This window comes from Podarcis gaigeae (assembly GCF_964106915.1).
Source record: "Podarcis gaigeae genome assembly, chromosome: 14".
In the NCBI taxonomy this organism is placed as follows: Eukaryota; Metazoa; Chordata; class Lepidosauria; order Squamata; family Lacertidae; genus Podarcis; species Podarcis gaigeae.
In genome coordinates this window covers 2,950,549-2,966,958 of record NC_139690.1, presented here as the reverse complement: position 1 = coordinate 2,966,958, position 16,410 = coordinate 2,950,549, and the positions used below count along the sequence as shown (strand labels likewise).

The 16,410-nt window shown below is 49.1% G+C and overlaps 1 protein-coding gene across 2 annotated transcripts in view; it reads right to left on the bottom strand.

The window, feature by feature from the left end:
* The window catches only part of ENTREP2 (endosomal transmembrane epsin interactor 2), a 223,224-nt gene that overhangs the window by 8,978 nt on the left and 197,836 nt on the right, over positions 1 to 16,410 (bottom strand). For both annotated transcript variants that reach the window (XM_083712199.1, XM_083712200.1), the window contains exon 5: positions 12,572 to 12,679. In XM_083712199.1, the coding sequence (XP_083568325.1) occupies positions 12,572 to 12,679 (108 nt within the window). The remainder of the gene's footprint in view (positions 1 to 12,571; positions 12,680 to 16,410) is intronic.

Below are 16,410 nucleotides of genomic sequence, written 5' to 3'. Positions count from 1 at the left end.
ATTTTTAAGCATTTTAAGCATTTGAGCAGACTTGTCTAAACAAGAATGTTTTGAGTTGAAACTGAAAAGAGTAGAGTGAAGGCCCCTGCTTGATCTCAACAGGCAGGGAGTTCCAAAGTGTATGTGCTGCCACACTAAATGATTGAGTTCGTACAAATGCAGAAAGGGCATTATGAGGAACCTGTACTAGTGCCAATTCTGCCAAATGAAGCACTTGAGTGGGCACAAGTTGGTAAAGGTATCTCATAGTTTACAGACAAAGAGAGGGGAGGAGGGAGTCTAGTCTAATCTAGTATATATTTTAGAAAACGATTTGTCCATTTGTTCCCTACTGTCAGGACTGCCGCTAGGTCCCAGCTCACAGAGGACCAACGCCCAGTGGATGTTATATACAAAAGTCTTTATTAAAGTTTAGTTTCCATTTCCAAGCTCTGGGCGCGCAGACCCACGTCTCGACGCTAGACCGGCTAAGTCCCCTCTGACTCACTGCTCCACCCACACCAGTTTAAGATTCTAGCCCGGCTCCACCTCTTGCGCTGCTCTTTCCTTCGCTGGGTCCTTCTGCCCTCTGGGGTTCCCTCCTTCCTGGACTCCTCTGACGCTGAGCCTCCTGAGTCTTGCCCCTCCCTCCGGCGGGCTTTAGGACCTGGCTCCCTTCCCGGGCTCCCCGCTGTGCCGCGCTCCTGTACATTTGAACTTGGCGCGCGCGCCCAGCCGGTGACATTCCTTCTGACCGTTTCCCCGCTTCCTGATGTGGGCGTTGCCAAACCTGACTCCTCTCCTCCCTCTGGTGGTGAGGACACTGGTCCCGACTCCTGGGACTCCCCCTCCCCACTGCGCTCTGGTGGAGACGCTGGTCCTGATCTCCAACTGCTGCTCAGGGACTCCCCACTGGCCCCTTCCTCCTGGGGCTTCCCCCCTGGAGCCCCCCTCGCTCTGGCCACCGGCGCTCCCTTCTGTGAGTCCTCCGATTCGCTAGAGAGGCTTGTGGAATAACTCTGGCCACTGTCACTGCCTGCGCCCCCCTCGTACTCCTCCTCCTCACTCTCCATTTGCTCCCCCTCCTGTGTCTCTCCTTCTGAACCCCTGACATCCATCCCCCCCTCGAAGCCCCCCTCCCCCTCTTCAGGTGCGGGTTCCGGGTGCTCTAGAGTTGTCGGGGTGAGTTCAGGATACAGTTCGTCCCCCGAGGCGTGCAGCCATCGTGATAAGTCCGGAAAGTCCTCCATGGGCTCGTCGACTGCGATTCCCTCCGCTTCCATCTCCTGGGCGGTGTGTTCGAAATCTGAGGCCGCCCCCAAATCACTCACAACCCCTTCTCCCCCTGTCGCCTGAGGTGACACCACTTCGCAGGGTCCCTCCGGCACGTCTCTGCGCCATCCCACTTCGGGTTGGTCCTCCCACCAATAAGATCCCCCCGTGCCAAAACCTGAGAGCGAGCCCTCTGGGGAGCTGCCTCCCGGAGCAGAGTCCTCCGCTGACGAGAAACCCCGGAAAGTGCTGGCCGAGAGTGTGAGTGTGAACAGTCAATCATCGAAAAAGCCCGCCGGCATAGGCTTGTGCGGGAAAAGTGTATGGAATTCTTCCTTGAGTAACTGCTCCTCCAATGCGTAATCCGGCACCCACCTGTTGGCGCTGGCCGGGGTGTCCTCTGTGGCGAGAAGATATTCAATCCCGTCCTCCCCCCACCTTGAGTCTAAAATCTCAGTGGCTTCGTTGAATGGCCACCTTCTCAGCGACCCCCCCTTTTTGGGCGCTTCCCTGAGCGGGTCTGGTGCTGTCCCTGGTGCCTGAAACCTGTGGGGCTCTTTGTAGGGTGTGAGCACTGATCTATGAAAGACCGGGTGCATTCTGGACCCCTCCGGGAGTGTTAACCGGAAGGCCACTGGGTTGATCTGCGCCTCTACTTGGTAAGGCCCTAGCTGATTGTGCCCGAGCTTCTTCTTGGCCAACGATCTGGCCGGAACTGCCTGGGCTGCTAACCAGACCCAGTCTCCTACCCGGATGTCTTCCCCAACCCTCCTGTGTCGGTCTGCCTGCACTTTGTAAGCCTGTTTCGCCATCTCTAACTGCCTCCTGAGCTGCTCGTGGATCTCCTGCAACTCCGCTGCCACGGCCTCTGCTCCCTGCGGCTCCCCCTCCCTCACTTTCTCTAAACCCGGGAAGGTTCTGGGATGCCGCCCATTGTTGGCGAAAAACGGTGTCACCCCCGTGGACACGTGTTTCGTGTTGTTGTAGGCAAACTCGGCTAGTGGTAGGTAGTCCACCCAGGTCGAGGGCTGCTGGTTCGCGTAGCATCTCAGGTACTGCTGCATGATGGCGTTGACTCTCTCCGCCTGTCCGTTAGTCTGCGGGTGTCGTGCCGACGCCAGGCTGACCTTGACGTTCAGGAAACCCATCAGCTTTTGCCAGAAGTTGGAGATGAACTGGCGCCCCCTGTCGGACAGGATGGACCGTGGTAGGCCGTGCACCTTGAACACGTGGTCTATAAACAGCTTGGCGGTCTGCTCGGCTGTGGCCACCTTCGCGCAAGGAATGAAGTGGGCCATCTTGGTGAACAAGTCTACTACCACGAGTACTGCCGTCTTGCCTCTCGAGCTGGGCAGATCCGTGACAAAGTCCAGGGCCACCCTCTCCCACGGTTCGAACGGTGTCTGTAGCGGTTCCAAGAGGCCCGCCGGCGGCTGGTGTACTGGTTTGGCCCTTTGGCAGGTGTCGCACCTCCTGACGTATTCCGCGACATCCCCCCTCATCTTGGGCCACCAAAAGTCTCTGGCTACTAGGTCCACCGTCTTCTCCTTGCCGAAGTGTCCCGCGCTGGGCGCGTCGTGCAGCTGTTGCAGGACCCTCGCGCGGAGGTTGTCTCCCGGCACGTAGAGGGCTCCTTTGCGGATGAGCAGGCCGTCGCGTATTTGGAAGTCGTCGTCCCTCGCCTTGCCACTACGCACCTCCTCCATCTTGGCTCGCGCGAAGGAGTCCGTCTGCAGCGCGCGACGCACCGCGTCCAGGTCCACCGTGGCTGACGCGCATGCCCACGCCTTTGGTGCGAAAATATGCTTGGCCGGCGCCGGCGCCTCTTCTTCGAGATACTGCGGTTTCCTGGACAGCGCGTCCGCCATGATGTTGTTGTTTCCAGGGATGTATTGTATTCTGAAGTCGAAATCTGCAAAGAACTCCGCCCAGCGGATGTGTCTCTGGTTCAGGAACCTCGCCGTGCGCCAGTACTCCAAGTTCTTATGGTCTGTACGGACCTGCACCGTGTGTTTGGCCCCGACGAGGAAATGCCGCCACGCCTTGAAGGCTGCATGTATGGCCAGTAACTCCCTGTCCCAGATGGTGTAATTCTGCTCCGACTTGCTGAGTTTCCTGGAGTAGAAAGCGCACGGCCTCCAGTCCCCCTGGTGGTCTTGCTGCAACAGGACGGCCCCCACGGCCCTGTCTGACGTGTCCGTCTCCACTCTCATGGGCCTGCTGGGGTTCACGTGTAGCAGGTGTTCCTCGGACGCGAAGAGGTGCTTGAGCTTCTGAAAGGACTGCTCTGCCTGCTCCGTCCAGATGAACTTCTTCTTCTTGGAACTGAGGGTGTCAGTGATGGCCGCTGTCTGCATGGCGAAACCTTTGATGAACTTGCGATAAAAGTTGGCAAAGCCGACAAACCTCTGGACTTCCTTTCGATTGCGTGGGCTCTTCCAGTCCAGCACTGCCCGTACCTTGGTACTGTCCATGGCGAGTCCCTTGTCGGACAGTTTGTAGCCCAGGAAGTCCACCTCCGTCTTGTCGAACTGGCACTTCTCCAGCTTGGCGTAAAGCCGGTGCTCCCGCAGCCGCTGCAGTACTTCCCTGACATCTCTCTCGTGAGCCTCCGGCGACTCCGAGAAGATGAGGATGTCGTCCAGGAAGCAGACGCACTTATTGTAGAGAAGACCCGCCAAGACATGATGCATGAATGCTTGAAAACAGTGGGAGCCATTTTGTAATCCAAAAGGCATAACTCTATATTCATAGGTGCCCAGCGGCGTAAACATGGCCGTCTTCCACTCGTCACCCTCCCTCACGCGTATGAGATTGTACGCTCCGCGTAGATCCAACTTGGTAAAGATGCGCCCCTTCCGCACCGTCGCCAGCAGGTCATCGATCTTGGGCATGGGGAAGGCTGTGGGCTTGGTTTTTGAATTCAAAATTCTAAAATCAACTACAAGCCTCTTTTGGGGCGTGTCCCGCTTCTTCACAAAAAACACGGGACTGCCCCCCACTGCTTTGGATTCTCGGATGAACCCCCGCTTCAAGTTGTGATCTATGAACTCCCTGAGTTCCTGCAATTCATCCTCAGACATGGAATATAGTTTCCCAGTCGGCAGCGTCGCCCCCGGCAGGAGGTCAATCTTGCAGTCGTAGGGTCTGTGGGGAGGCAGCTTGTCCGCTTCCTTCTCGCAGAAGACCTCCAAAAACTCTTTGTACTTGTTGGGTACCGCTTGCAACATGCCTAAGTGCAGCTGTGGTCCGTCTTCGTGCCCCTCATCTTCTTGGTTAGCGAGGATGCAGTGTTCTGCGCAGTAGGAGGAGCAGGTCAGTTGACGCTGGTACCATGCCAATGCCGGGCTGTGCCTGTCCAGCCAACTCATGCCCAACACAATGGGCGTGTCTGACAGGCGGGTGACGTTGAAGCTGATGACTTCGCGGTGATTACCAATGCGCATCACCATTGGCGGCGTCTGCTGCAGCACTTGCCCTCCCAGTAGCTCCCTGTCGTCCACCGTGACGACGTTCAGAGGTACCGTCGCTGGCAGAAGGGCTATGCCATGTTGCTGGATGAAGTCCATGCCTATAAAATCTGCATTGCTCCCAGAGTCAATCGTAATGGGGATTTCCACAGTGAGCCCATTGGGAAGTTGAAGGGATGCGGTGAGCTGCACTACTGGTTTGGGTGGGAGGGGGTCTGTGGGCTGTAACATTACTGGGGATTGCTTCACTGACTTGTCTGGCTGGCCCCCAGTGACTCCATTTCCAGCCAGACAGTGGAGTTTTCCTGCTGTGATTCACTCTGCTGAACTGCTTCTGTTACTGTCGCTGCGGCTGCAGTGTGCTTGTGAAACCGCTGGGGACACTCTTTCGCCATGTGCTGAGCACTGTCGCAGATGTAGCACTTCCTGGTCCCTCTAGGAGGCTTCATTTTGACTGCTCCCGGCGTTAGGGCTCTGGCTGTGGACTGAGCCTTAGCACCACCTATCTCCATCGGCTCCTCTCCTCCTCCCAGCGGAGGCATGGATCGAGCGCGCGCCGCTTCCTTGGGAAAGGGGGGTGGTGCTTTCGTTGGCGTGCGGCCCCAATGCCCTTCCTCTTTGTCCCAAGAGCATCCTTCCAGCCTAACCCCAATGGTGAGTGCCCTCTCCACAATGTCCTTGGTGGTTTGGGGTCTCTCCCCCCTTGCAATTTCGTCTTTCACAGCTCCGTTCGGCCCCTCCCAGAAAAGATCTCTGACGGCAGGCGAATCTCTCTCCCACCCCAGTGCGTTCACCAATGCAAAAAAGCGTGAGTGATGTTGCCTTACAGTGGCTCTACCTTGTCTTAGTCCGTGAATCTGTTTCCTAGCGATATCCACATCAATCTCAGACAAAAAACACGCATCCATCACTTTAAGGAAGGCACCCGCATTTTGGAGGGCTGGATCCTTATCTCTCCAGAGATTGCGCAGCCACGTTTTCGCCTCTCCCCGTAAATGCGAAACAATAAATCCCACTCTTTCTTCCTCATTTTTAAAGTCCTTGTCAAGCAGCTGCAGTGCATATAGTACATCTGCTCTGAAGTTAGGATACTCCTGCAGGTCCCCACTGAAGTGAGACACAAGGCTCCCTCCTCTGTTCCCCAGCCCAATCCCTTCTGGTCTGGTGGCCGGTAGCCTCTGTGTAGTTAGCACTTCTAACCTGGTTCGCAGATCCTGGCAGTTAACAGCTGCTTCCTGCTCCTTCTTTCTGGACGCCGCAATTTCTGCAGTCAGCTGTGTCACTGCGTTTTGCAGACTCGCTATCTTCTCTTCGGTAGTCATTTCCCTGGTTTTCGTGAGCTCGCGAAGCACCAATCTTCACCCCTCGCTGCTTTCCCACACTCCACGAGGTTGTAAAATTGGTGGAAAAAGTGAGGGGACTTACTGTCAGGACTGCCGCTAGGTCCCAGCTCACAGAGGACCAACGCCCAGTGGATGTTATATACAAAAGTCTTTATTAAAGTTTAGTTTCCATTTCCAAGCTCTGGGCGCGCAGACCCACGCTAGACCGGCTAAGTCCCCTCTGACTCACTGCTCCACCCACACCAGTTTAAGATTCTAGCCCGGCTCCACCTCTTGCGCTGCTCTTTCCTTCGCTGGGTCCTTCTGCCCTCTGGGGTTCCCTCCTTCCTGGACTCCTCTGACGCTGAGCCTCCTGAGTCTTGCCCCTCCCTCCGGCGGGCTTTAGGACCTGGCTCCCTTCCCGGGCTCCCCGCTGTGCCGCGCTCCTATACATTTGAACTTGGCGCGCGCGCCCAGCCGGTGACTTTCCTTCTGACCGTTTCCCCGCTTCCTGATGTGGGCGTTGCCAAACCTGACTCCTCTCCTCCCTCTGGTGGTGAGGACACTGGTCCCGACTCCTGGGACTCCCCCTCCCCACTGCGCTCTGGTGGAGACGCTGGTCCTGATCTCCAACTGCTGCTCAGGGACTCCCCACTGGCCCCTTCCTCCTGGGGCTTCCCCCCTGGAGCCCCCCTCGCTCTGGCCACCGGCGCTCCCTTCTGTGAGTCCTCCGATTCGCTAGAGAGGCTTGTGGAATAACTCTGGCCATTGTCACTGCCTGCGCCCCCCTCGTACTCCTCCTCCTCACTCTCCATTTGCTCCCCCTCCTGTGTCTCTCCTTCTGAACCCCTGACACCTACGTTCAGCCACCTCTAGAGATATCATTGCCACCCTCAGCACAAGGGATCCTAAGGTGGGGCAGGGGTCTTCATTGGCTTTTGAACACCATAAACCATACTACAACTAATCCAGAATGCGGCAGCTAGACTGGTGACTGGGAGCGGCCGCCGAGACCATATAACACCGGTCTTGAAAGACCTACATTGGCTCCCAGTATGTTTCCGAGCACAATTCAAAGTGTTGGTGCTGACCTTGAAAGCCCTAAACGGCCTTGGTCCAGTATACCTGAAGGAGTGTCTCCACCCCCATCGTTCTGCCCGGACACTGAGGTCCAGCACCGAGGGCCTTCTGGCGGTTCCCGATTGCGAGAAGCCAAGTTACAGGGAACCAGGCAGAGGGCCTTCTCGGTAGTGGTGTCCGCCCTGTGGAACGCCCTCCCACCAGATGGCCAAAAGAAAAACAACTACCAGACTTTCAGAAGACCTCTGAAGGCAGCTCCTGTTTAGGGAAGTTTTTAATGTTTAATAGAATAATTTATTTTAATATTTTGTTGGAAGCCACCCAGAGTGCCTGGGGAGACCCAGCCAGATGGGAGGGGGTATAAATAAATAAATAATAATTATTATTAACAACAACAATAATAATAATACTATAAATCATGACGGCAGACCAAAACACGACTTTGGAATGACTATACCCATTTTTGGCAAAGGCTTGGCCGCCTCTCGGATAGCACCTCCAAACTCAGCACGAGGGTTGCTGGGGGGCAGGTAGCAGTCTGTCACTGATTGGGCATATCAGGACAGTGATTGACTTGGTATATCTCATATAGTATTTATACTGGGTTTTTACAGTTTTAGCTTAGAGGTGCTTTCTCCCGTAAGGTATGCAGTGCTACTTACCTATCATGCCACTGTATTACTTATTTTTCTCTTTTTGTCTTTCTGAAGAGTGGGTGCATGGAGCTTCCCAGGAAATTGTAGAAACCAACAATATTGTGATTTTTAAATGGATAGTGTAATTTGTGAATTTTGACTTGTCACACAACAACAACAACAACAACAACAACAACAACAACAACAACAACAACAACTTATTATTTATACCCTGCCCATCTGGCTGAGTTTCCCCAGCCACTCTGGGCGGCTTCCGACAGAGTCTTCTATCTCATCTTGGGAACCCTCATGGCAAGTTTGGTGATGATATCACAAGAGGTGACCAAACCTATACTAAACACAGCTTGTGTCACACCAAAGTCACATTCTGGTCACCATCTTGATTCAAAATGGTATCCGCCAGTCAAGTGATGACAACGACCATTGCCCCACCTCGGGAACCCTCATCCCAGTATCTCGAGAGCATCCAAATATCGTATTGGCCCAAATATAAGGCCCCCCCCCAATTCTGATCATGCAAAGTTAGAGTGTGGCTTATATTCGCAACCTTATGCAACCCTGCAAGTGCCACTGCTGCGGATGGAGGAATCGTAAAAGGGGGAAAGTCGCCAGGCAGCCTGTGCACTGCCCCCAAACACCGCTGCTGCAGCCGAAAAGTTTTTTTGGGGTGCCACTGCCTCCCACCCGTTACAGGATAGATATTAGCGGGGGGGGGGGGAGCTGAGAAATAAGTGCGACGCAAACCAGCTGGGAAGTGGGTACGCCACACTCACGCCCCTGCAGGTGGACAACCACAAGGGGAGAGCACCAGGGAAGAGCGCTCATCACTTACCTGCGCCGGCAATTTTAAGGGAGCGGCTTATATTTGGGTACTGTCTTTTTTTCTTTTTTACCCCTTGAATTTTAAAGGTGCAGCTTATGTGCGAGTGTGGCTTATATTCAGGCCAATATGGTACGTAGAGGACAAATTCCCCTAAAATATATGGTAGAGTCTTCCTTATCATTTTTCTCAAAGTTTGTAACTGTTTTCTCTACCTATGTAACAAAAAGGAAATAAGGACATATTTGATTTTAAAAAAGAAGTTTGTGTGTGTATGTGCGCTGTCTCTGCTGGCTCCCAACATCCGCTCCCTGGGTAACACATGCCGTTCTTGACCTCCGCTCTCCTTGCCTCTTAGTCTTCCTGACACCAGTGGTGCCTTCAGACTGCTCACCTGGCTGCAAACCTACCTTTCACTCTTCTTCTCCTCTCTACTGTTTTGTCTGATTCCTTACCTGATTCCACAGCTTGCCTTGCCCCCAAGTCTGTCTCCACATTTCCCCCAAATGTCCCTACAATTTTGGTCCCTATCCTTCTGGGACTCCGTTCCTAGGTCCTCTGGGTCATTTGAGGCCACCATTCCCTTCCTTCTGATAGAAATGTGTGGCTGTTAAAAAGAAAGTATTTTGTAAGATTAAGCAGCAGGAAGCGCCAATAACTTTCATCCTGCACCCTAATATTGCATTCCTATTTCTAGAGATGTGAAATTAAATCCCCATGAAAGTGTTATAAGAGTTATAAATCCTCCACATTTTTTGTGAACCGAGTCTCTGGATCCCTGATATATATTCTGAATTTAAGATATCACTTCCATGAGAAGTGTTGGAAGTCCAGTCTCTCTGGCATTATGAGGCAACTGAACAGATTGTTGGCCCTTGGCTTGATTTCTGGCTCATGGAGGTTTCAGGAAGGCAACAAATTTCTGCCTGTCTCAGGGTTTTGCTTGAGCCTAAGAGTTTGGGGTAGGGTGCAGGCTGTGGGTTGCCTTTGAATGAACAGTGCACAGATAATTCCTGTGCCTGAACACAACAAGGACCTATTGACTCCCAGGCAGAGAGAGGCCTTTGCCAACACCTGACGCTTCATCTCTAATGGGAGATGCTGGGAAGTAAATTTGGGACCTTCTACACACAGAGCATGTGTTCTGTTACTGAACTATGGTCATCTCTACCAGAAGATCTGTTGATGAATGTATTCAAAAGTAGAAAACTGAGAGGCAGGCTGTTCAGTGAAATAGAACCTAATGAGACCCACAATGAATTATTATTCTCGTAATCCAGACATTGAACACAGTCCTTCAAACCTGGAGGTGGGGATGAAGGAACAGGCAGCACCCTCAACGGGAATATCCTGCAACTGAGGGAGGAACCATAAACTTCCCCTGACCTGGGGCCCTCTGGACTATGCAGGGCTACAACTCCCATAATTCCTGGCCTTTGGCTATTATGGCAGGAGCTGGTGGGAGTTGTAGTCCAGCAATTTATGGAGGGCACCAGGTTGGAGAATGCAATGTGACAACAATATTTTGTCACAGGCTCCTCTTGTTAATTCCTACTTCTCAAGATACACTGAGCAAGTTTACCATATAGTTCAGTTACAGATAGGTAGCCGTGTTGGTCTGCCATAGTCAAAACAAACAAACAAAAAATTCCTTCCAGTAGCACCTTAAAGACCAACTAAGTTAGTTCTTGGTATGAGCTTTCGTGTGCATGCACACTTCTTCAGATACCTGGTATCTGAAGAAGTGTGCATGCACACGAAAGCTCATACCAAGAACTAACTTAGTTGGTCTTTAAGGTGCTACATATAGTTCAGGTGAGGGCTGCTCTCAGAAGAAAATGAGAAGTAATATTCCTTGAGGCTTGACAAGTTTAAACTAATCCCACTTCCAATCCTACGGTAAATTTAAGCCAAGCTTAGCAAAGGGTGCGATTTCTGGTTCAGTTCATGCCTTCAGTTCAGCAGGACCTTTAAGCGACAGACCCAGGATACCACAAGCACAACTCGTAATTTAAGGGCAAAGAATTGATGCTGAGGGGATTACTGAGCATGCAGGTCGTAAAGACAGAAGGTGACTCACGAAGCGTGGAAAGAGATTGGATGGCCGTGATGATATATGCCGGTTTTGTGTTGCTAAGGCGTAGAACCGCTGACAGAGGAAGAAGGGTTGGCATTTAGGACTGATTATGTGAACCACTAAGGCAAAGGAGGGTCATCATTTGGTGAAAAGGTAGAACATAAACAAAAATCTTAGAATTCTAGGGAGGGTGCTGTTGTGTTTTCTTATGCATCTGACTTGTTAACTTTTAACTTGACTTTCATGCTTTTAATTTGCATGAAGGGACCCTAGTGTTCCTTTGCCCTTGTAAGATGTGGGCTCTGCTTGAAACCTGCCATGAGCAAGACCTGCTTGACCCATCCTTCAAACACCTAGAGCCGCTCCACTGACACCCCCTTCATCTCCTCCACACTGGAGAAGGAGAAGAGTGGATGCTTGGAACATCTGTTTCCCACAAGAGGGAATGTTCCAAAAGAAAAGGACGCTCTCACTAACTGCTCTAAGCGCCTGGGAGTGCTTTTCACAAGGACACTTGCTTGGAACATGCACAACACCTCAAGCTCCTTTTCAGAGGAAATGGAGGGATCTCCTTTATCAGCACTTTCTATCATGCAGCAAAAAGAAAAAGAAAAAATGCAGAGCAAAAACCTGTAAAGGTATGGATAAGAAAAGCAACTGTACTTGACTCAGCAACACCCCCTACCGCTCAGCATGTTCCTTAGCACACACGTACACACAAATCTCAGAAATTTTTCTACTCTCATTCCCATCAATTATTAAGCTGGACCTTAAAAACTACCTTGTTAACAACAGAGTTTATAAATGGGCCAAAAAATAAGCCACCGCCAAACAATTCCCTTTTCTTCCTCCCCTGGCTGATTCACACTTGTGTTGCTGTTTGATGTGCAGCACATAAGCTGCATCAGAGCAGAGCAAGGCTGGCCAATGTGGTGCCTTCCACATTGCCCGCCAGCTGTCTTTGGATTACAATTCTCACTATCCCTAACCATTGACCATGCTGGCTGGGCTGATGGCAGCTGGATTCCCACAACAGCTGAGAGGCACCATGTCAGACACAGTATTTATTTGTTCAGTGCAGTTCTTTGGAGAATCTCAGAATCTATTATTCTAAGATGAGCCCTGCTGACTAGAGGAGACTGGAGGGGGCTGACTGGAGGAGGCATCCCACCCTAGCTGGGGAACTGCAGCTGCCAGTCTGGACTTCCCCCACCCCTGCAGGCCAAAATGCCAGGTGGGCACGACATAGCCAAAAAAGCCTCATGGGCCAAATGAGGAGGCTGGTGAGTCATTTGCCTTGAGGGCTGAGACTGATGGAAGTTGTGAGTCCAGAAACATCTGGAGAGGACCAGGTTGGGTACAGCTGGATTACATAAGAGGAAATGGGAGCTATGAATACAGAATAGCAGCATTCAACAGTTTCTAAGAGATCAAATGCTGAATCACAGCTCAGCTGATGAGATCATCTGGAGGAGCATCCTTGGTCATTCCCCAGGCTCATTTGACATTGGCCCAGTCACACAGAATGCTCTGCCAATAGAGATTCAGTACGTTTCTTCTCTGCCAGCTTTTAAATGCCAGCTGATAACTTTTCCATTGCTCCAGGCCTATGCGCCAATTAAGAATACATCCTTCCATGATGGTAAATTGATGCCTGTTTTAAACTTATTTTATATGGTTTCCATTATGGTTTTATTGCTGTTAACTTTGGTGTTTTTATGACATAGTGGTAAACAAACAAACAAACAAACCAACAAACAAACCAACACAAAGCCCCTGAAATGAGAATCTGGACTTGCCCCTTGGTGAGCCCCTTCAATATTGCATGGATACACCAAGGCAAGGGGGAAGAGATAGACGCATAACTGCACATTCTCATGCTGGAATTCACTTACCATTTGCAGAATGTCAGAGGAGACCATCTGCATGCAGCACATCGCAGTGGCCAGAGCACAGACAATAGTGGAGATGATATTGAGAGCACAAACGCTAAACAACAGGTCCTGCAAGGGGGAGACAGAGAGAGAGAGAGAGAGAGAGAGAGAGAGAGAGAGAGAGAGAGAATGTCACACCTTATCAAAGCAAGACAGACGATGGGCGCTAAAAACATTTCCAGCAGATTGGATAATAAATGCTGTCAATGGTTATCTGCTTGATGTGGGTCTTTATTAGGCCTGTCCAATTTACACTGCACATAACCCTTTCATTCCTCAGAAACAAATGCGGGACCAACCCGTAGGAAAAATAAGTATGAAGCTCCTATAAAGGAAAATGCATCTGTTTGTATTGCGGCCACAAAAGCATTCCAGCAGCAACTCTTATTACAGTCTTTCTTATTTCTTATTAGTCAATGAAATTCTGCAAGCATAATTATGCAACATTCCTGGCTACAATTTGATTTCCTACGGACACACACTTCCCTGGTGTGTGTGTGTGTGTGTGTGTGTGTGTGTGTGTGTGTGAGCCAGATAAATCCGTAAGCAGCCATCCCTTAATTCAAATTGCTTTGGAAGGCAATAACTGTCTGCAAAGTGGAATATTGTACATTTAGCTGTGATTCATGCGTTGTAGGAGGTTGGACTAGATGGACTAGAACTCTACAGTGCTGTGATTCTCTGAAGCAGCTAGATTCAAAGGTGGGAAGGGGAGCCACGGAATGCTCACAACCCGTCTTTCGTTGCCACGTGTGGTTTTCCTGGCCGCATGCTGGAGGAGCACCCTTGAGTCTTTTTCTAAGTATAGCAACTCTCCTGCAATAAAAAACCCCAAAAGATTCTTGGGGCATCTTTATTTTATTTTTCCCCCAAAAGATTTTTATTAAGGTTTCAACAGATTTTATAATAACAAACAAGACAAAACAACACAACAACAAACAATAAACGGTAAAAAACACAAAAACCAAACGAAAATATATAAGTTCAACTCTTAATTTCATATAACTTACTTTCCCTACTTCCTCACATCTCCCTTTTCTGTATTCAAATTTCCAAATTAGTTTCAGCAAATTCTTCCTCTATTTTGACTAATTTTAATATTACTTAATTTCTTTTAAATTAACCATTCCCACTGCTGTCCACTTATCTTCTAATTCCCCATCATTTGATTAATTTAACTGTGTTTCTTTACTTGTTACTCATAAAACATCTTTGCACATTCCTTTCAGCTTTGTCACTAATGCCACATTATCTCACTATCCTGCATCACTTTAACATTCAAATAATTTACAATGTTTTTACAGATAATCTTTAAATTTCTTCCATTCTTCTTCTGTTTGTTCTTCTCCCATGTCTCGGATTCTGCCAGTCATTTCTGCCAGTTCCATGTAGTCTATCAATTGCATCTGCCATTCTTCCAAGGTGGGCAAATCTTGTGTCTTCCAATACTTTGCGATAAGTATTCTTGCTGCTGTTGTTGCATACATAAAAAAGGTTCTATCCTTCTTTAACACCTTCTGGTCAACAATGCCCAAAAGAAAGGCCTCTGGTTTCTTAAGGAAGGTATACTTAAATACCTTTTTCAGTTCATTATAGATCATTTCCCAGAAAGCCTTTATCTTTGGGCACGTCCACCAGAGGTGAAAGAATGTTCCCTCAGTTTCCTTACATTTCCAACACTTATTGTCAGGCAAATGATATATCTTTGCAAGCTTGACTGGTGTCATGTACCACCTGTAAATCATTTTCATAATATTTTCTTTCAAGGCATTACATGCCGTAAATTTCATATCAGTGGTCCATAACTTCCCAGTCAGCAAACATAATGTTATAACCAATGTCTTGTGCCCACTTAATCATAGCTGATTTGACCGTTTCATCCTGAGTATTCCATTTTAACAGCAAGTTGTACATTCTTGACAGTACCTTAGTTTTAGGTTCTAACAATTCCGTTTCTAATATCGATTTTTCCACCTGGAAACCTATTTTCTTGTCCATATTAAAGACCTCTCTGATTTGATAATAGTGTAGCCAGTCTCGCACTTTATCTTTTAATTTCTCAAAACTCTGCAATCTCCATGTATCTCCATCATGTTCTAGTATCTCCCAATATTTCGGCCATTTGGCCTCCATATTGAGTCTTTTCAGAGCCTTAGCTTCCATAGGTGACAACCACCTTGGGGTCTTGTTTTCTAATAAATATTTATATCTTGTCCAGACATTAAAAACTGCTTTCCTGACAATATGGTTCTTAAATGCTTTATGAGCTCTAACCTTGTCATACCACAAATATGCATGCCACCCAAATGCATTATTGAATCCTTCCAAATCCAGAATGTCAGTGTTTTCAAGAAGTAGCCAGTCCTTCATCCAGCAGAAAGCTGCTGATTCATAATATAACTTCATGTCTGGCAGGGCAAACCCCCCTCTTTCTTTAGCATCAGTCAGTATTTTAAATTTTATTCTGGGCTTTTTGCCCTGCCAGACAAATTTAGAAATATCTCTCTGCCACCTCTTGAAACAGTCCATCCTGTCCACAATCTGCAAGGTCTGAAACAAAAACAACATTTTTGGCAATACATTCATCTTTATAGCAGCAATTCGACCCAACAAGGAGAGCTTCAAATTTGACCATATTTCTAGATCTTTTTTTACCTCTGACCAACATTTTTCATAATTGTCTTTAAATAAGTTCAGGTTTTTGGCTGTCATATTTATCCCTAGGTATTTCACTTTCTTCACCACATTTAAATCTGTCTCTTTCTGAAGCTTTTCTATTTCCGTTAAAGTCATATTTTTCTCCAATACTTTAGTTTTTTGCTTATTTAATTTAAATCCTGCCACCTGACCAAACTCCTGAATCGATTCCAAAACTCTTTTCGTACTAGATTCTGGCTCCTGCAGCGTCAAAACCAGGTCATCTGCAAAGGCTTTAAGTTTATATTGTTTGGCTCCGACCTGAACACCTTTAACCAACTGGTCCCTCCTAATCATATTCAAGAGCACCTCCAGGACCGAAATAAATAGCAATGGAGAGATAGGGCACCCACATTATTAACTATCAATTTTGCTTTTTGTTCCGAATAGATTGCTTCTATACTATTTTCAAACCCTCGTCCCACACCCATTCCCTTAAGGTTTTAGCTTCAGAAAAGAAGGTCCCTTCTCTTCCTAGGGGGTTTTTTGTTCTCCAGATGTCAATCAAGTCCATATTGTCAGTTAGTTCAAAAAAGGTCTTTGGTAGTCTGCCCTCTTTTGTTATATTTTGGCTTTGCACTTTATCCATATTCGTAGATACCACCCCATTCATGTCTCCCATCAGAATGATGTTATTGTAGTCAATGTACTCCAGCATTGTCTCATGCAACTTTTTGTAAAATTCCGACTTCCCCTCGTTCGGTGCATAAATTCCCAAGATCAAAAATTTTTCTCCTTGTACTTGGATTTCAATTGCCAAAGTTCTTCCATGTTCATCTTTAAAAAGAAATTTTGGTGAGGACTTCCGGGTTGGTGCCATCGCCGAATGGCAGGCTCCCTCCGTGCTCCGGAGGGAGCCGGCTCGGCAGGGGTTGGGTTCTACCGCGCCGGCGACGCGGGGACCCTCAAAAGCCATGGGCACGGAGCCCCATGGACATGGTGACTCGGCTGGCACCTTTGCGCCCCTCCCCGGCCCGCGAAAGAGCCTTTTTAAAGGCTAAGGAACGGGCGCCTGGGGGGGGGTGGTGCTTTGAGTCCGCCACTTCCCCTGCCGAGCGAAGCCGCATGCCATTCGGTGGAGAGCGCTAGCTTCTTCTATTGAA